Source organism: Elephas maximus, chromosome 17, assembly GCF_024166365.1.
Source record: "Elephas maximus indicus isolate mEleMax1 chromosome 17, mEleMax1 primary haplotype, whole genome shotgun sequence".
Lineage (NCBI taxonomy): Eukaryota > Metazoa > Chordata > Mammalia > Proboscidea > Elephantidae > Elephas > Elephas maximus.
In genome coordinates, this window is record NC_064835.1 from 67,829,978 (window position 1) to 67,851,214 (window position 21,237).

Genomic DNA, 21,237 nt, shown 5'->3' on the forward strand with positions numbered 1-21,237 from the left:
GACCTGAAATAACACTCCTTTAAGTTTAGGAAAGGCATACTAATAGGATACTGTCTGTATTATCAAAGGGGAAAATCAACAGAAACATAATTAAAATATTTATCTATAGAAACTTATGAATAAACTACTCCAATAACTGAAAATTGCCTAGAATATTTAAATATTCATCATGAAACTAAATTATGAAGCATTTCATATTATTTTAGAAACTGTCAGAAGTAGGACTGAATAGAAGTGTACAGCTTGGTGCAGGAAATGACCAACAGCTACAGCAGTTACACATTAGTCAAACCAAGAGAAAATAATGAAGAATGGCATTGCTTACTGTGCTAAGAACCATAAAACATAAACTAAGTTAGGATATGGCTTCTGCCAAAATGGTAATTTATCATATTCTAAGTTTCAAGTATCACATACATAAAATGCAACACACATATTTATACACACAGACACAATATGTATGTTTTATATACTGTGTATACATATTTGAAATGTTCAATTCTTTAAAATTCTAAATCCTCTACTACGAACATTCCTTCTAGGAATCAGAGCTAGTTTCTTTTTGCATAGAAGAAGCCATTTTAACACTGTTGCTAAACTCTTATTCACAAAAAGTATACAAAGTAAATGGCTTAACTGGCTCAGTCTTTCTGTGCGGTTGTCTTAGTCATCTAGCGCTGCCATAACAAATACCACAAGTGGATAGATTTAACAAAGAGAAGTTTATTCTCTCATAGTCTAGTAGGTTACAAGTCCAAATTCAGGGTGTTGGCTCCAGGGGAAGAATCTCTCTGTCAGCTCTGGAAGAAGGTCCTTGTCCTCGATCTTCCATGGTCGAGGAGCTTCTCAGGCACAAGGACCCCGTCTCCAAAGGACGTGCTCTGCTCCTGGTGCTGCTTTCTTGGTGGTATGAGGTCCCCAACTCTCTGCTTTCTTCCCTTTCCCCTCTTGAAAGATAAGAGGTGGTGCAGGCCACACCCCAGGGAAAAACCCTTTACCTTGGATCAGGGAGGTGACCTGAGTGAGGGTGGTGTTACAATCCCACCCTAATCCTTTCAACATAAAATCACAATCACAAAATGGAGGACAACCATACAATACTGGGGATCATGGCCTAACCAAGTTGATATGCACATTTTTGGGGGACATAATTCAATCCATGACAGTGGTATATCAAGTATTTTTCTAAATCTAAGGGAGGCACAGTTAAATGGTGGATATATAAAATGAATTAACTAGTAATACAAGTCGGTTTTATTTTTAACTATTATTAATTGCATTTACTTGTATGAACTGTTACATTAATACTATATGAATGATAGCTTAACTATATGCATATAATATCATTAAATATCTATGTATCCAATCTTACCCTCCAAAGGAGCCATTCCTAACAGCTATATTAACAATTTGATGTGTGTGCTTCTCAATTTTTTCCTGTTTAAGCAAACATACTTAACAAATATGTATATGTAAACACACACAGAGCTAAAAAGTATAAATGCTATTATTTCTGTAGGATAAACACCTAGGATTAGAATTCTAAATCAAAGTATATCATAGGTTTAAAAATTGAAGTGATATTGTCATGTTACTTAAAAAAGTTATCCCAGTTTATACTTCCACCAACAATATTCAGTAACACTCATTTCTCTAGTACTGAATATTGTCAGTGGTTTACATTTTGATGAGTTTTATGCACAAACAACAGTATCTGGTTGTTTGAATTTACATTCCCTATCTGACAGTACATGATATCTGACATGGTCGCTATGAGTCGGAATCGACTCGACAGCACTGGGTTTTGGGTTATCTGACAGTACAGTCATAGATTTCTTGGCTATTTGTACTCATTCTTCTGTAGTCTGTCAACATACATTGCCCAAAATTTCTACTGAGTTTTTACCTTCTTCTTGTTACTAGATAGACAATTTTTTTAAAACCTTTTTATACGTGCAGCAGGTACTATCTTCCAGTCTATTTTTTGCCAGTCTGCTATTTGGCTCTGACTTTGTTTATAGTGTCTTTTTAATATAAACATTTGTTTCATTTTTAACTATATAAATCCATCAAATTTTCCCTTATGGCTTCTGGGTGCCCTATCATCTTAAGAAAGCCTCCCAGAAGTAATAAAAAAATTTTTTCCCTGTAGTTTCTTCAAGTGCCTTAATAATTTTAATTTTTACATTAAGTTTATGAATTCAATGGGAATTTATTTCTGATTATGGTATGAGGTAATGCTCTAATATTATTTTCTTCCAAAAGGATAGCTAATTTTTCTAATATCATTTATTGAATGGTGCATTCTTTCCCCATCAATTTGAACTAATAACTTAAATACTAGCCATATTAGCTGGTCTTCTTTGTAGGCGTATGGATGTTATCCTATCACTGACAGTGTTCTACTTCAGGACAGATCTTGAAACGCTCTTTTTGATGATGAATGTGATACCACTCCTCTTCAAGTTATCATTCCCAACATAGCAGACCCTATGATTGTCCGTTTGTCAGCGTGCTGTACTGTCTTGGCTTGTGTGTTGCAGTGATGCTGGAAGCTATGCAACTGGTATTTCAAATAAGAGCAGGGTCACCCATGGTGGGCAGGTTTCAGCAGAGCTTCCAGACAAAGACAGACTAGGAAGACGGACCTGGCAATCTACTTCTAAAAAACCTGGCCAGTGAAAACCTTATGAAGAGCAGTAGAACATTCTCTGATATAGTGCCAGAAGGTGAGCCACCTAAGTCGGAAGGCACTCAAAAGATGACTGGGGAAGAGCTGCCTCCTCAAAGTAGAGTTAACCTTAGAGTCAAGCTTTCAGGACCTTCATTTGCTGATGTGGCACTACTCAAAAACAGAAAAAAATAGCTGTAAATATCCATTAATAATTGGAACATGGAATGTACAAAGTACGAATCTAGGAAAATTGGAAGTTGTCAAAATGAAATGTAACACCTGAAGATGGATATCCTAGGCATTAGTGAGCTGTGAGGGGTATATGGGGGCTGATTATATATACTTTTTATTTTTGAAATCTTTCACAAAAAAATTTAAATGACAGTGTTCACATTTGAGAAGTCTGTCTATTCTCCTACATAGTCAGTTTTTTTTTAAAGTAGAAAACCTTTAAAAAATACTTTGGTACCGCAGCTCTATTTATTACTATTTCTAACACTGAATGTCCAGGTCTATTACTAAAATTCTCAAAAAAAGTAGTACTATATAACAGAACTAACAAGGCTTTAAAACTATTTACATGTTCATTTGACCAACTTTTACATGTGTATATATAGACACACACACATATATATGTAAAGAGATACCCATCATTTCCTTTCTGACCACACCCTCTTAGAAAACCTTGACCTGGGCGGGGCGGGGGGGGGGGGGTCTGGCTCAAAATAGGCCAGGCTGACTCTCTTATCTGAAAATTTGGAATTGAGAGACCCAGTGACACAGTGGCAGTGAAGGCGTAAGGACGATAGAGTAGGGCTGGTGTCAGAAGTGAGGCAAGCCAAAGCCACAATGTCACAGGTGAGCAGAAAGGAGCAGCCTTTGCAAGGAAGGGAGAGAAACAGAGATGTATTCAGAGAAGGGAAGAAGGGAGGAGCTGCCTGATAGCTCCATTTCCTTTAAGACCTGATTATACTTCCTATACTTGGGTTTGGAAAGCAACCCTCACTAAACTCATGAACTCCCTTTAATTAAACTAGCTTAAGTAGATTTTTATTACCTCCAAATACATAAAATGTTGCCTAAATAAGAAGTCATAGTGAACATTTTAAATATCTTCAACCAGTGGGAACACCCACATGAGACATAAATCACTGCAAGATATGCAGAGGCCACATCTTCTTTGAATCCCCCAGCACGTAACACTGTGTGCCTGGCACTTTTTATTTAATTAAATTAATTTAAAAACTCTTATTGACCTGGAGGGGTCTGGCTCAAAATGGGCCAGGCTGACTCTCATCTGTGCTGGCCGGCCTTTTAGCTTACCTATGACACCAACGGGTTTGTTTGAAAATCTGTATTAATATCAGAAGTCTAGCATTACAGACTTCAGTTAGTTAAATAGTATTTCCCCAAAATTCAAGTCCACCTGGAATGTCAGCACGTGACCTTATTTGGAAATATGATCTTTGCAGATGTAATTAGTTAAGATGAAGCCATACTGGATGAGAAACTGATGAGCGGGCCCTAAATTCAATTACTGCTATCCCTATAAGAAGAGTAGAGGACACAGAGAGATATACCTAGGGAAGAAGGCCATGTGACATCAGAGCCAGAGACTGGAGTGATACAGCTATATGCTAAGGAATGCCAAGGCCTGCCAAAGCTAGAAGAGGCAAGACAGGATTCTTCCCTAGATCCTTCAGAGGGAACCTGGCCTTGAAGACACCTTGGTTTTCAACTTCTGGCCTCCAGTCTGTGAGAAAATTAATTTCTGATGTTTTAACCCACCAACTTTGTGGTAATTTGTTACAGCAGCCCTAAGAAACTAATAGGTTTCCAAGGAGCTGCTGGTGGATTCGAACTGCTGGCCTTTTGGTTAGCAGACAAACACTTATCCACTGAGCCACCAGAGCTCCAAGAGACGAAAAGAGTATGTTAAATTAAAAAAAAAAAAAAATCAGCAAGATGGTGTTTCATTAATGGCATAAAATAGCTTATGTTTAAAAATTCAACTTCATGTACACATCTAAAAAAGTTTTAGGCTAAATTATACAGTTATCTAACCTCTATTCTATCTGCATTTGTTCAGAGAAACTCTGAAATTCTATCCAATGTTTTCTTGAAATTCTTAGCCTTAGCAAAAACAAAAACTTACCTCCACTGTTGACTGGTGTTGAAAGGGTTTGGTCACTTAGGTTTTCTTTTAACATCCAAGCTGGAAGAATTCTTTTCCTCTGGGCAAGATTCGGCTGCTGTTTACTGAAGTCTCCACTTTCCTCTACAACAGACTAAAAATGCACCTATTTATTAATTACTAAAAATAATCATTTATCCTTAAATTTCTAAAATTATTTACTTTGCAGAAAATTACCATTAAAAAATCCATCTGCAACTATGATGAATTGGGTTAGTCAAATTTCTCAAAGAAAGAAATATATTATTTTTATTAATTGAAGTATTAGACTAGTCCCTAGAGCTTTACTTAAAAACAGAAAATGCAAGTCAAAGCTAGCAATTTTGTCCTGATATTATGTCTAATTCCCGTTGTCTTTCCTCTCCTCAAAATAACTTAAGGAACATGTTAAAAATGGATGGCATCTTTAATTTCTCACCCTGCTCTTTGTAGTCATAGTTGGGGTGTTGGCTATTTCCGTGCTTTTTTCCAGCTGTGGGGCACTACTTTTTCCATCAGGCAAATGAATCAAGGGGGTTTTTGATGTCTCATCCAACACATTATCTTCTTCAAGCATTTGACTGTTTCTATAAAATAAAAATTATTTTATTAATCATTTAAATTAAATTTAAAACACTTTTGCTGCCTAACAATGTCATTATCAGTATGATTCTCCCGAGTACCTGTGACTGGTGAGTTGTGTTCCTTTTCTCAAACTTGGCAAATAAAAAACCAGATTATAGTACACTAGAGTAAAGCATATATATATACATATGTTGTTGTTTGTATGGATTATGAATTGTGGTGTTGGTGAAGAATACTGAATATACCATGGACTGCCGGAAGAATGAACAATCTGTTCTGGAAGAAGTACAACCAGAATGCTCCTTAGAAGCAAGGATGGCAAGACTTCATCTCACATCCTTTGGACATGTTATCAGGAGGGACCAGGCCCTGGAGAAGGACATCATGCTTGGTAGACGGTCAGCGAAAAAGAGGAAGACCCTCAGTGAGATGTACTGACACAGTGGCTACAACAACGGGCTGAAGCATAACGATTGTGAGGATGGTACAGGACTGGGCACTGTTTCATTCTATTGTACACAGGGTGGCTATGAGTCGGCACCTAACAACAACACTATGAGTGGAATTGACTCCACAGCAACAGGCTTGGTTTTGGTTTGGTTTTAATGACTAATGATGTTCAGTATCTCTTCGCGTGCTCATTGTCCATTTGGATATCTTCACTGGAGAAAAGTCTATTCAAGTCCTTTGTCCATTTTTAAAATGGGTTGTCTGTCTTTGTGCTGCTGAGTTATAGAAGTAATTTATATATTCTAGGTATTAAACCTTTATTCGATATATGGCTTTCAAATATTTTCTACTATTGTGTAGACTGTCTTTTCTCTTTCTTGATAATATCCTTTCATACACAAAAGTTTTTAACTCTGATGAAATCCAACTTACCTAGTTTTTTCCTGTTTGGTTGCTAGTGATTCTGGTGTCATATCTAAGAAACCACTACCTAATCCAAGGTCATAAAGACTTATTTCTAAATTTTCTTCTAATATTTTTATAGTTTTAGCTCTTATGTTTTGGTCTCTCATCCATTTTAGGTTAATTTTTTTATGTAATGTAAGTAGTTTGTCTAACTTCATTCTTGTGCATGCAGATATCCACTTGTTCCAGCACGATTTGTTGAACAGACTATTTTTTCCTCTTTTAATTATCTTGGTGCCCTTGTCAAAAATGAATTTACTAAAATGTAAGGGTTTATATTTGGACTCTAATTCTATTCCATTGATCCATACGTCTATCCTTATGCCAATACCACATTTGTCTAGGTTATTACAGTTTTGCAGTAGGTTTTTAAATTGGGAAGTGTGTGTCCTCTGATTTTTTTCTTCTTTTTTAAGATTGTTTTGAAAATAGTTATTCTTAAATCTTCAAAACATATTCCAAAGTATAATCAAATACGTTACTCATTTTTGTATCTTTAATACAAAACATGCTACTAATATGATCTACAAGTTTTAAAAAAATTACAAATATATTCTGACTTGCATATTGTCATACTATAATTGCATTTTCATCAACCTTTTATTGTTTTTTTCATATTTAAATAGTAATGAAAATTACTAGCTATTTACGTGGATTCTAAGTACTAAGAACTTTAACAATTTGGGGAAAAAACAGTAATTTAGTGCAACTCAATAAAAGATTACTTCTCCTCAAGAGTTTCTTATAATACAGGAAATAATCTTCCTAGAGAGACAATATCATACTTCCTTACCAGCAATAAAATTCAGCTACAAGGAAATTATGCTATACTTATCACAATATCACTCTGATATTCTCAAATATTTTATTCATGCATTCAAGAAACCAACACTTACTAAACACCCACTATTGCACAGGCAATAGGAATACAAAAGTAATGTTGATGTTTCTATATGAGACAGGCTATATTTTGCTTAGATAAAATATAAAATTGTTTTTTTTTAATCTCATTTGGCTTTCTCTTATTTTGACTTTTCAAAAAAGTAGGTTTTTGACACACTTCTAGCAGAATAATCCCATAAATAAATACACACACACACACAAACCAAAACGAAACCTGTTGCCGTCGAGTCGATTCCAATTCATAGTGACCCTACAGGACAGAGTAGAACTGCCCCATAGAGTTTCCAGGGAGCGCCTGGTGGATTCAAACCACTGACCGTTTGGTTAGCAGCTGTAGCACTAAACCACTACGCCACCAGGGTTTCCAAACACAAAAGGAGTAAAAAATGAACAAACTGGAGTTGACTTATATAGACCCATATGTTCTTACTGAGTCAATTATGGTTGAGACTTATTAAGCTGAATTTAAGTACTATATGAGACAGTATATTGTTGTTGCATGCCGTCGAGTCAATTTCAACTCACAGTGACTCTATAGGACAGAGCAGAACTGCCCCACAGGGTTCCCAAGGGGTGGCTGGTGGATTCAAACTGCTGACCTTTTGGTTAGCTTCTGAGCTCTTAACCACTTCACTACCAGGGTTTCCACAGTAAAATGAAAACCTAAAAAAAAGACAAGCTTTTTTTCTTTTTAATTGTTCAGAGCCTGTGCTTAAACTTAAACTGATTAGAAGAAAAAAAATTATCATGGCATCACAGCTGCAACAACTCTCACAAAGCACATAGGTTTTCCTATCCTTTAAACTTTTAAATATTTCAACATGCAGAATTAGAACAGAATATATATTTTTTCTTTTTCTTTTTTCCTATCTCTCTACCTGTCTAAATTTTGTGTACACATCACCCAAATAGAAATATTTTGTCATATTTGCTCCAGATTAATTACAAGTATACTTAAAACCTCCTGTTTGCCCAGCATCATTCTGTTCCTCTCCCTCCCGTTTCCTTCCCTAAAAGTACCCACTAACCTGAATTTGATGTTCATTATTCCCATGCATGTCCTTATATTTTTATACAGTATGTATGTATCCATTATTTGATATGAATATTATGTATCTTAAAGATGTGCAACTTTTTTGTTTGGTTGTCTTTTTCTCAACATTATGGTGTGGTGATTTATCCCTGTTTTAACCTGGAGCTTCCTCTAGTTCATTCACTTTTATTCCACTGCGGAACTACACCAAACTGATTTAGCCACTCTCCAGTGTTTTCACTTGGGGAATGAGTGCTGCCATAAGTGTCTGTGCATAGCAGAGGGTGGTTATTAAGAGCACCAGCTCTGGAACCAGTTGGCTTAGGTTGGAATCTTTGTCCTACCACATATTAGCTGTGTGACCTTGGGCATGTCCCAAACGTTCTGTGCCTCAGTTTCTTTGTCTATAACATGGTGATAATACCAGTTGCCATTTTTCATAAAGACTGTTGTGAAGATTAAAAAGTGCATACGTGTAAAGCTTATACAACAATGACTTCCATGTGGTACAGACTGCGAAACAGGCCTAGTTCCAAAATACATGAAAATCTCAATAATGTCAAGAAATGTCTAAAATAAAATCCAATGCTCTTGCTAGACAATAGTTGCATCCCCTTGTCTGCAGCTGCCTCCCCTGGGTAAATACCTCTCATGATGATACCTGCCCTCTTCAAGATCTGCCCCCACCTTCTTTCATGGTTCCCAGGCCAATAACCAGGGTTAACTCATCATAACGTGACTATGGAAGTACTGTCCTTGCCTTGGTAGGAAAGCAAATATTCACTAAAGAGCTACAGGATCTGGCAGAAAGGAGAAGAGCATGCTGTGGTGAAATGAATTCTTTTATGTGGTCTTTTGCCTTGGTTCTTCGGAAAAACAGCTTAAGGGATTTTTTCCCCCACCAAGCCCTTAGGAGTTACCTTTGCCCTAGCTTTCTACCCCAGAAGGTTTGTTACTTTTGTCCAGGTGACTGACATTTCCTGGGTAAACTGTAAACAACTTGTTTTGATACTTTTTGTCTGGTCCCGGGCTGTATGTAGCCTGTACCTCTGATTAGTATGCACCTTGCAGGGATTGACCAATAGCCTATGCAAATAAGGTGCCTATGGCCTACTATACAAATGAAGTGTCTGTGGCCTACCGAGAAGGGATTGGTGAGTTTGTGGCTCCCCACTGGGAGAGGCCATGCCTTCAAACTGACAAGGAGTTGTATATATATGCAGCCAATCCCACAGAGGTTTTTCAGACAGGAAGAAGCAGAAGAGAAGTGGCAGACAAAAGCTGAATGAAGAAAGGAGAGAGAATGAGGAGAGAGAATGCAAGGAACCTCCTAAAAGAGCCTTAACATGGGTCAAAGACTATAACGCTGAAGAGAGTGAGACGCCTGGAAGAGGCCCAGCAGCACAGCCAGCGGCAACAGAGGGCAGGGCCAAGAGGATCCCGTGCTGAGGGGACCAGAGGAGCCTGTCCTAAGGGGGCAGAGAGGAGCCCTTAGTGGTCGAAAGGGGCTTGCTTGCCTGCTTGCTTCCACAGTTGAGAGGAACTGAGAGAGCTGCCCTGCACTGAAGAAGGGAAGGATGTGCCCTCTTCTTTGGGGGAGCCTTCCAGACTTAGCCTACGTGCTTCCCGATCCTGATCCTGAGTTGTACCCTGTTGACCCTGATCCTGAGTTGTGACCTGTTGATCCTGATCTTGAGTTGTGGCCTATTGATCCTGATCCTGAGTTGTGGCCTGTTGACCCTGACCCTGAGTTGTAGCCTGTTGACCCTGATCCTGAGTTGTGGCCTATTGATCCTGATCCTGAGTTGTGGCCTGTTGATCCTGATCCTGAGCTGCGGCCTGTTGACCCTGATCCTGAGCTGTACCCTGTTGACCCTGATCCTGAGTTGTGGCCTATTGATCCTGATCCTGAGTTGTAGCCTGTTGACCCTGATCCTGAGTTGTAGCCTGTTGCTTCCTTAATAAACCACTTAACTGTGAATATTGTCTGTGAGCTCTGTGTGGCCAATGCAATGGACCATCAAATCCAGAAGGGAAGTAGAGAGGGCCGTGGGAGGGATGGCTGGTGTCAGAATTTGTGCAAAGGTTGGAGAGTGGAGGTACATCTGGCCACCACCTCATAGGGATCAGCCTTGGGTTGATTTTGATTTGCATCACCCCCCTGAAGCTGGACAGGTTTTGACGCTACTACTATTATCACCCTTTTACACATGCCCAGAATAGACCTTGAAGATACTAGACCAGAGGATGCATAATGTAAGGATTGATAAATATCACTGTCCTGTAACCTAGGATCGAAGGTCTTGGCAATGATAACTGAAGTTATTCTTAATATAAAGCTGAGATGGTTCATTTATGCTTGGAAAAAAATGGAGCTTACAGTAAATGTGGTAAAAATACCAGAGTGTCTTGGCAGGGTAATGAAGAAAGGGTCAAAAGGCTCAGACAGGTGGTCATACTTAAATGGAGTTATTACATAGGACTAGAGAGCCCACCAGCTGAATATGCGACCTGCAATAAGCAATAAGGTATGCACTAGAAAGGGACTAATAAGAAGCTCAGCGTTTGCTACTGCTACAGGTCAGTGTTGCTGGAGGAGTCCTGGTGGCAAAGTGGTTAAGAGCACAGGCTGCTAACCAAAAGGTTGGCAGTTCAAGTTCACCATCCACTCCTCTGAAGCCCTATGGGGCAGTTCTACTCTGTCCTATAGGGTCACTATGAGTCAGAATCAACTCGACGGCACATGATAACAACAACAACAGGTCAGTGTTGGTGGTGGGGAAAGCTACCAAGGAACAGGACTCCCTAGTATCACCAGAGATGATAGGATTCTACAGTTATGGATGTCAGGTGGCAGCATTTAAACATCAGAGGCTAACTGGACATTATTTCTGCACTAGAGAGCAAAGTTGGAACGGCACTGAACTGTAAGCATCTGTAACACCTACCCAGTTGGAGACTACGTTTTCCAGCCTTTCTTTCAGCTCAGTGTAGCCATGTGTCTAATTTTTCTTCCCCCAGTGGGATGTGAATAGAAATGATGTGTGTAAGATGCTTCTCCTGGATTCTCTCCTTCATTTCTTGCCCACCAACTAGAAATGGCAGCGATAGAGTAAATCAGGAAGCCCTATTTTGAGGACAGCAGGGCTACCCCATTAGCTGGAATACTGAGATTACTTCATGAAAGCAGAGCCCACCCACCACTCTGAACTATCAGGTGACAGAAAGATGAAATTCTATCTTGTTTATGCCCAGCATTTCGGGGTTGTTTGTTACAGTTACTTAACTTTTATTCTAATATAGGCATCAGCAAACTATAGTGCTCAGGCCAAGTCCAACCTGCTACCTGTTTCTGTAAACAAAATTTTGTTGAAACACAGCCAGGCACATCTGAATACATACTGTCTATGATTGCTTTTGTGCTCCAACAATGGCTCTGAATCATTGTGACAGAGATAATGTGGCCCACAGTATGAAACATGTATACTCTGTCCCTTTACAGAAAAAGATTGCTAACATCTGTTCTAACACATAGCCCTTTTTGTGGAAGTATCAGTATATTAGGTTTCTTTTTTATTTTGTCTGCTCAAATATTAAATGTTTAGCCAATAAAAGCAAAAGCATCCTTAAATGAGCCTAAAATTGCCAAATTGCTTCAAAAGGAAGCCTATCTGCTTTAAGTCATATATGAAATGATACAAATGTGTTAAATGCCTTCAATTAAAAATAGTGATTATAGTCAAATTTTAGGTAAATGGTTTCAAGCTACTGATCTTTTGGTTTTAATTACTACTACAAGAGTGATAAGGCTAAGGGCAAAATAACTGAAAATGGTAACTGCACATCATACATTCAAAGTGTTCTCATGGGAATATTTCCAAGTCACAAACTCAAAAACAGCCAAAAGTAAAATCACCATCTGAAGGAAAATCTATACTAACAAGCTAAACACAGAATATTTAATTTTTTAATACAGAATAACGTGATTAATTTGGTTACCCTAAAGTAGGCACACAATTATCAAAACATAACATAAAATATTTACTATGTCTTTCAACACGTTTAGCTGGATAGCAACAGCACTCAAAATAGCCTGAAAACAGTACAGCACTGTGCAAGTGGGCTGTATTTTCAGTTTTACTAACGCTGTCCACTTCTCATTTCAGTAGCTGGTTAAAAAGTAGCTACTTACACACATGTGATAAGAGAAAGTAGAAGAGGAAAATTTGTACCTTAATGGAGCAAGCAATGGTTATTGAATTTCATTTCACTAAAACCAAAAAGAATTTCTGATATAACTTTCCATTATTATAAAAACTTGTTATTGAAGCTTAATTTACATAGAGTGAATGTACACATTTGAAGTACACAATTCTATCAGTTTTAGCAAAAGCATATGCCCATTTAATATACAGCCTTATCAAGACATAAAACATGTCACCACAAAAATTTCCCTCATACTTTCTTCCCAATCATTCCCTTGGAAATATTCATTGATTGGATTTCTGCCACTATACATCAGCTTGCATATCACAGAAGAACTTAATACAAATGGAAGGTACTGTTTTGTGCCTTGCTTCTGTTCAGTAGATTCCACAGGATTTTCTATATACACAGTATTGTCATCTATGAGTACAGAGTTTTACTTCTTCCTTTCTAATCTGAGGCATTTTCTTTCTTTTTCTTGCTTTATTGGACTGTCTAGCACCTTCAGTACAATTGTGAAGAGAAGTTGTGCAAATGCACGTCTTTGTCTCGGTCCCAATCTGAGGGGAGAACATGCAATACTTCTCGATCGAGTGTAATGTTTGCTGTAATTTTTTATAGGAAGTTTCCTTCTTTTCCTATTTCTTTCTCAAAATTGTTTTTGTTTGTTTTAAATAATGAATAGGTGCTGAATTTTGAAAAAAAGGTTTTTAATGCATTTATTGAAATGATGTGCTCAGTGCATCAAATGTATTCTTGAGATGGTTTATAAGTTCAGGTGGGACATATTTGATATTGTTCTTTGGCTCCTGAGGGCTTTTTTTCATTTTCTTCAATTGTGCAACTGGTGGTCTGAATGCTGATGACCAAAGACTAAATAGTTGTGGTATGACATCAAGGACATCATCTATGAAGAAAGCAGAAGGTCATTAAAAAGAAAGGAAAGAAAGAGAAGACCAAAATGGATGTCAGAAGAGACTCTGAAACTTGCCCTTAGACATAGAGTAGCTAAAATGAAAAGAAGAAATGATGAAGTAAAAAAGTTCAACAGAAGATTTCAAAGCTCAAAAAGACAAAGTAAGGTATTATAAAGAAATGTGCAAAGACCAGGAATTAGAAAACCAAAAGGGCAGAACATGCTTGGCATTTCTCAAGCTCAAAGTACTGAAGAAAAAATTCAAGCCTCATGTTGCAATACTGAAGAATTAAATGAACGAAAAACTGAGTAACGCAAGAAGCATCAAAAGAAGATGGAAGGAATACAGTGTCACTGTACTAAGAAGAATCGATCAATGTTCAACCACTTCAGAAGGCAGCATACGATCAAGAACCGATGGTATTGAAGGAAGAAGTCCAGGCTGCATTGAAGGTATTGGCAAAAAACAAGAATCCAGGAATTGACAGAATACCAACTGAGATGCTTCAACAAACGGATCCAACACTGGAAGCGCCCACTCATGTATGGTAAGAAATTTGGAAGACAGCTACCTGGCCAAATGACTGGAAGAGACCCATATAGGTGCCCATTCCAAAGAAAGGTGATCCAACAGAATGTGGAAATTATCAAACAATACCATTAATATCACATGCAAGTAAAATTTTGCTGAAGATAATTCGAAAACAGCTCCAGCTGTACATCAACAGGGAACTGCCAGAAATTCAAGCCAGATTCAGAAAAGGACATGGAACAGGGGATATCATTGCTGATGTCAGATCTCAGCTGAAAGCAAAGAATACCAGAAAGATGTTCATGTTTTATTGACTACGCAGAGGCATTCGACTGTGTGGATCATAATAAATTATGGATAACAGTGCAAAGAATTGGAATTCCAGAACACTTAAATTTGCTCATGTAGAATGTGTACATAGACCAAGAGTCAGTCATTCTAACAGAATAAGGAAAAACTGCATGGTTTAAAATCAGGAAAGGTGTGTGTCAGGGTTGTATGCTTTCACCATGCTTATTCAATCTGTATGCTGAGCAACTAATCCAAGAAGCTGAACTATATGAAGAATACAGCATCAGGATTGGAGACTCATTAACAGCCTGCCATATGCAGATGACACACCCTTGCTTGCTGAAAACGAAGAGGACTTGAAGCACTTACTAATGAAGATCAAAGACCACAGCCTTCAGTATGGATCCTTCAGTATGGATCAACACAAAGAAAACAAAAATCCTCACAGCTGGACCAATAAGCAATATCATGATAAATGGAGAAAATATTAAAATTGTCAAGGATTTCATTTTACTTGGATCAACACTCAATGCCCATGGAAGCAGCCGTAATCAAATGATACATCCCATTGGGCAAATCTGCTGCAAAAGACCTCTTAAAATCTTTTTAAAAAAAGCAAAATTTTTTGTCTCAACCTACCTGGAGCAAAGGAAAATGGAGAACGCCAAAGATACAAGGTAATTATGAGCCCAAGAGACAGAAAGGGCCACATAAACCAGAGACGACATCAGCCTGAGACTGGAAGAACTAGATGGTGCCCGGCTACAACTGATGACTGTCCCAACCGGGAACACAATGGAGAACTGAGGGAGCAGGAGAGCAGTGGGATGCAGACCTCAAATTCTCATAGAAGGACCAGACTTAATGGTCTGACTGAGACTAGAAGGACCCTGGAGGTCATGGTCCCCAGACCTTCTGTTAGCCCAGGACAGGAACTGTTCCCAAAGTGAGCTCTTCAGACAGCGATTAGACTGGACTATGGGACAGAAAATGATACTGGTGGAGAGTAAGCTTCTTGGATGAAGTAGACACATGAGACTATGTGGGCAGCTCCTGTCTGGAGGGGAGATGAGAGAGTAGAGGGGGTCAGAAGCTGGCTGAATGGACACAAAAACAGAAAGTGGAAAGAAAGAGTGTGTTGTCTCATTAGGCAGAGGGCAACTAGGAGTATATAGCAAGTTATATATAAATTTTTATATGAGAGACTGACTTGATTTGTAAACTTTCACTTAAAGCACAATAAAAAAAGAAAAAGGTAAGATTTCACTTGATGTCTAAGATGTGCCTGACCCAAGCCATGTCTTTTCAATCACCCCTATATGCATGAGAATGCTGGACAATGCATAAGGAAGACCAAAGAAGAATTGGATGTATCTGAATTATGGCGCTGGTGAAGACTAATGAATATACCATGGACTGCCAGAAGAACAAACCAATCTGTCTTGGAAGAAGTACAGCCAGAATGTTCCTTAGAAGTGAGGACAGTGAGACTTCTCACTTACTTTGGACACATTATCAGGAGGGACCAGTCCCTGGAGAAGGAAGTCATGCTTGGTACAGTAGAGGGTCAGGGAAAAAGAGGAAGACCCTCAATGAGATGGACTAATATAGTGGCTGCAACAATGGGCTCAAACATACCTACTATTGTGAGGATAGCCCAGGACTAAGGAACGTATCATTATGTTAGACATGTGGTCACTGCAGATTCAACAGCACCTAACAACAACGTTGAAATTGTATTTCTCTTTTAATCTACTATAGTGAATTGTATCAATCAATTTTATATGATAAACCAACTTGCATGATATACCAACTCGGATATATCCCGCTTGGTTATAATGTATTATCCTTTCTACATACTGCTGCTTTAGACTTGTGTTTTGTTATGTAGGATATTAGCCTGTATTTTTTTTTTTCCTTGTAATTTTCTTGTCTTGTTTTGGTATGAGGTTTATGAATGCTTTATAAAATCAGTTAGGTGGTATCGTCTCTTCTATTTAAAAAAAAAAAGATGTAATATTGGTATCATTTCTTCCTGGAAAGTTTAACAGTTCATTAGTGAAGCTTTTTGTGGTAAACTCTTTAATTGAGAATTCAGTTTCTTTAATGGATATATGACTCATAAGATTTTCTATTTCTTCCCGTATCAGATTGGGTAAATTTTATTTTTCAAGGAACATGTCCATTCCACTTAAGTTGTTAAATTCATTGGCATAAAGTGTTTAATAATATTTCCTCATTATTCTTGTAAGGTCTGCAAAATCAGTAGTGATATTCCCTTTTCCATTCCTGATATTGATAATTTACGTTTCCTCACTTATTTTTTTCTTGGTGTGATTGTTAATTTTATGTGTCATCTTGGCTAGATTATGGTGGCCGGTTGTTTGGTCAAACAGAGAAGCTGCTATTATGAAGCAGTTACATGTGATTAAATCAGTTGGCCTTAAGGAGAGCAGATTATCCTTCTTAGTGTGGGTAGGCCTCACCCAATCACTTGAAGCCCTTAAAAGCAAAAAGAGATTTTCCCTAAGGTGTGTTCTACCTCCAGACTACAAATAGACATTGTGCCAGAACTCCTTCACTCCTCTTCCTGTTGCCTAACCTACAAACTTGGAGACATAAGACTAGAGAAATCTAAAGCCTATCACCTGACCTATAGATTGTGGAATGCAAGACTGCAGGAACCTTAAGCCCATTGCCTGACCTACAGATTTTGAACTTGTCAGCCCCCTACAATCAAGTCAGCCAATTCCTTAAAATAATCAAATAAATAAACATCTTTTGTGCACACACACAATTTATCCATCCATCCATCCACCTATCCATCTTACTGCTTCTGTTTCTCTAGGGAACCCCAACTAAGACATTTGATAAGCCTTGCTAATAAATTATCAATTTTATTGATCTTACCGAAGAGCAAACTTTTTGGCTTTGTTGATTTCCTTTATTTGTCTCTTTTCTATTTCATTGATTTCCAGGCTTATTTTTATTATTTCCTTTCTTCTACCTACTTTGTTATTGTTTTTTGTTTGTTTTGCCTATCATTTTAACATGGAAGCATAGATCATTGGGTTTATAGCTTTCTTTTCTAATCCTGGTATTTAAATATAAATTTTTCCCTAACGACTACTTCAGCTGCATCTCACAATTTTGCTATGTTGTGTTTTCAGTGTTGTTCCATTCAAAGTATTGTCTAATTTCTCTTGTGATTTCTTTGACTGATGGATTATTTAGAAATAAGTTGTTTAATTTCCAAATAGTTGGCCATTTTTCTAGATATCTTACTGTTATATATTCTGTATAATTTTGTCCCTCTATTTCTGTAGTCTAGTTTATGCATTATATAATTGAAAAGCTGAAACAGCCAAATAATCTTCAAGAGATAACTGGTTCAACAAAACTAGTTTATGAATTTTAACTTTACATATCAGTATTTTTGTTCTAATATCTCATTTACTCAGTTTCCCTATTCTATATTTTCTGTCATTTTTATAAGAGGAATTATACAAGCATAGTCTAAGTCAGAGGTTAATAACTTAATAAAATTAAAGAAGATAAAAAATGAGGAAAATGTAGTCAAATTCAAATTAGCAATCTTGGTACTGTTAGATGGAAAGTACATTTTCTAAACACAATGGTAAAAGATACCATATATGGAACAAATCACTATTGAGGCATAATAAGTTTTCAAAGTCAAATGTCTTCTAGAACCAAACAACCTACACGAATGTGGGTGAGCGTGCGCGCACACACACACTCACACACACAAAGAATGATATAGCTGCTATATCTCAATAAAGTTTAATCCTAGAATGTTTTCTACCAAAGCATCTAAGGATGGCTGAGGAATTTGATTCCAAATACCACTACTTACGCTCATTTCATCTGATAATCTTACCTTAAAGTACATTCCATTTCCCTTTCAGAGCGTGTAGAGGAAACACGGAAAATGTACTTGTCAACTAACAAAGAAAAACAATCTCCAGGATTCAACCAGTGCCATAGATTTATCTTCAATGGTAATAGCTGGCTCTTCCCAAAAGACTGATAAAAACATGGATTCGTGTGTATCTAACAAATAAAAAAAGAATAAAATGATGCTGTAATTCAGAATTTTGATAAAAATACAACTAAATAAGAACTGACCCAAAATTTTAGTATCAAAACAATTTAAGTATACATTTAGACTTAAAGGTTTAATATACCTGGTACTTACAAGTACCATAATTATGATTTATATACAAAAAAACTATAACATGTTTTCTCTAGGAATCAAATAATTATTATGTATATACAAAAAAACTATAACATGTTTTCTCTAGGAATCAAAGAAAAAACAAACTTATCAATTAACTGGTTAAAAAGTACTATCTTCCATTTTGTTTAATACAGAGACAAATGAACTAAGGAAAGAGAAACAAAAAAATAATCCTCAGTATGGAAATTAGATCTCCCACTTTTAATCAAAAATTCGCTAATCCCCTGAGGATGACTTGCTTCTTTTCAACTCTTCTCCTAAGAATTTCTTACTATGATTAAAAAATGAGAAACTGTAGGGAGTGAGATTCTGAACAAATCTTTCAAGTAAACAACACGGTTTTCTAGCTCCTTACAGTGGAATCTTATTTTGTTTGATTGAAACTCCCACTATGAAGATAATCGCCCATATTCAAACTGCAAGTAGTAAATATATCTCAAAGTCAAACTATTTTATCTATTGTGTTATGTTTGCCACTGATTGTCTCCATGTTAGCAAAGATAATGAGAACTTTCCATAACTGTTATTGTTGCTGTTAGGTATTGTTGAGTCGGCTCTGATTCATAGCGACCTTATGTACAACAGAAGGAAACGCTGTCTTATCCTGTGCCATCCTCACAATCATTGCTATGCTTAAGCTCACTGTTGCAGCCACAGTGTCAGTCCATCTTCTTGAGGGTCTTTCTCTTTTTCAGTGGCCCTCACTTTATTAAGCATGATGGCCTTCTCCAGGGACTGGTCCCTCCTGATAACATGTCCAAACTATGTGAGACATTTCACCATCCTCGCTTCTAAGGAGCATTCTGGCTGTACTTTTCCAAGCCAGATTTGTTCATTATTCTGGAACTCCATGGTATATTCAACATTCTTTGCCAACACCATAATTCAAACGCATCAGTTCTGCTTCGGTTTCCTTATTCACTGACCAGCTTTCACATGCATACAAGATGACTAAAAATACCACAGCCTGATTCAGACACGCCTCAGTCCTCAAAGTGACATCCTTGCTTTTTAGTACTTTAAAGAGGTCTTTTGCAGCAGATTTGCCCAAGCAATACATCATTAGATTCATCCTTCACAACTAAGACCTATGAAAAAAACCAAACCCGTTGCCGTTGAGTCGATTCCGACTCATAGTAACCCTATAGGACAGAGTAAAACTGCCCATTAGGGTTTCCAAGGAGCAGCTGGTGGATTCAAGCTGCAGACCTTTTGGTTAGTAGCCAAACACTTAACCACTGCACCACCAGGGCCCCCGAGACCTATGAAAAAAGACCTATTGAAGAACTATGAAAAGGTACCTTAAAAACCCCAAGTAAGATCAAGTGAAATCAGCCATTTCCAAAGTTCAAACAGCCTTTTCATCATCAATATCACTTGACTTTTACAATAAATAGGCTTTAGTGCATGACAACAGCAATCTACATTTAATGTAGACCTTTGACTTTTTATAAGAATCTAATGTAGAGAAATTCCCCCCATCATCCTTCCATCTACTGCATTAGTTTAATGTGATTTTTTCTGGAGACATCGATAATCTCTCCAGCACAGCAAGAGAATTATCACCCTGGGATTGGACATATGCTGAACATTCCAAGATTTTCTATTTATGCTTCATTAAAGTACCTTGAGACATTCTTCTGGACTAACTATACTTCCATAATTCAAGAATTTTTTTATTCCAACCCTTAAAAATATCTGTAAGTATTAAGATATATCTTATTAACCTTGAGTTTGAACAGTAGAACACATTACGAATGAAAGGATAAAATCTTCTGTTCCTACTGCAAAAATATTCATTATAAAAAAGTAAGAATGTTCGTAAAAGGCCTATTTTAAATGTGGATAATTTAAATGTACAATTTGAAATTCTAGAAATACGCAAGCTCTTCTGTTTTCTTTTTACCCCTCCCCCACTGATAAATTTCTTTTTATTAGAAAACGTGGTAGACATTAAGTATAGTTACTTTTGGAAACCCTGGCGGCATAGTGGTTAAGAGCTTAGGCTGCTAACCAAGAAGCTGGCAGTTCGAATCTGTCAGGTGCTCCTTGGAAATTCTATGGGGCAGTTCTACTCTGTCCTATAGAGTCGCTGTGAGTCGGAATCAACTTGACAGCAACAGGTTTAATAGTTATTTTAATTTTTTTTTTAAATCTTAAACCTTAATAGAATATAAACTATAATATATACAAGTCTAGGATGCTATTATAATACATGATTCAAAAAAGTTATTAACCTTGGTAGCTACTTTGGATTTTCATTTGTTTTTATTAAAAAAAAAAAAACTCTACAAAAAATGAGAGTAGGATATCTTAGTGATATATGCAAAAATATTTTCGTTTAATTTCTGTAACACATGAAAACATAACAAAATCCATAAACACTTACTGAACAGCTACAATATTCTTCTACTCCATCCGATTGTCAAGACCCCGATCATTTACCTCTGAAGTTTTTGAATCCATTTCTCTTACTATTTGCAGTCACCGCTCTAGTTCAAGCTCTTACCCACTGCTTGTAATTATTTTGCTCACGCTAACATGACATTGGAGCCCTGGTGGTACAGTGGTTAAGAGCTCGGCAGCTAACCAAATGGTTGGCAGTTGGAATCTACCAGGTTTCTCCTTGGAAACCCTATGGGGCAGTCCTACTCTGTCCTATAGGATTGCCATGAGTCAGAATCAACTGGATGGCAACAGGTTTGGTTTTGGAAGCTTACAATGGATAGGATGTTAACTACAAAGAAATAA

The 21,237-nt window shown here is 37.3% G+C and overlaps 1 protein-coding gene across 3 annotated transcripts in view; it reads right to left on the reverse strand.

Annotated features, from left to right (window-relative positions):
• Positions 1–21,237, reverse strand: part of APLF (aprataxin and PNKP like factor) — a 122,511-nt gene that overhangs the window by 56,699 nt on the left and 44,575 nt on the right. The window contains exons 1-3 of one of the 3 annotated variants that reach the window (XM_049856416.1): positions 7,776–11,857; positions 5,287–5,434; positions 4,830–4,962 (exon numbers count right to left, since the gene is read on the reverse strand). In XM_049856416.1, coding sequence (XP_049712373.1) covers positions 4,830–4,962; positions 5,287–5,434; positions 7,776–7,999 — 505 coding nt within the window. In that variant the 5' untranslated portion in view covers positions 8,000–11,857. Of the gene's footprint in view, positions 1–4,829; positions 4,963–5,286; positions 5,435–7,775; positions 11,858–18,126; positions 18,300–21,237 lie in introns of those variants that run through there. The other 2 variants (XM_049856415.1, XM_049856417.1) reach the window with 2 other exon arrangements.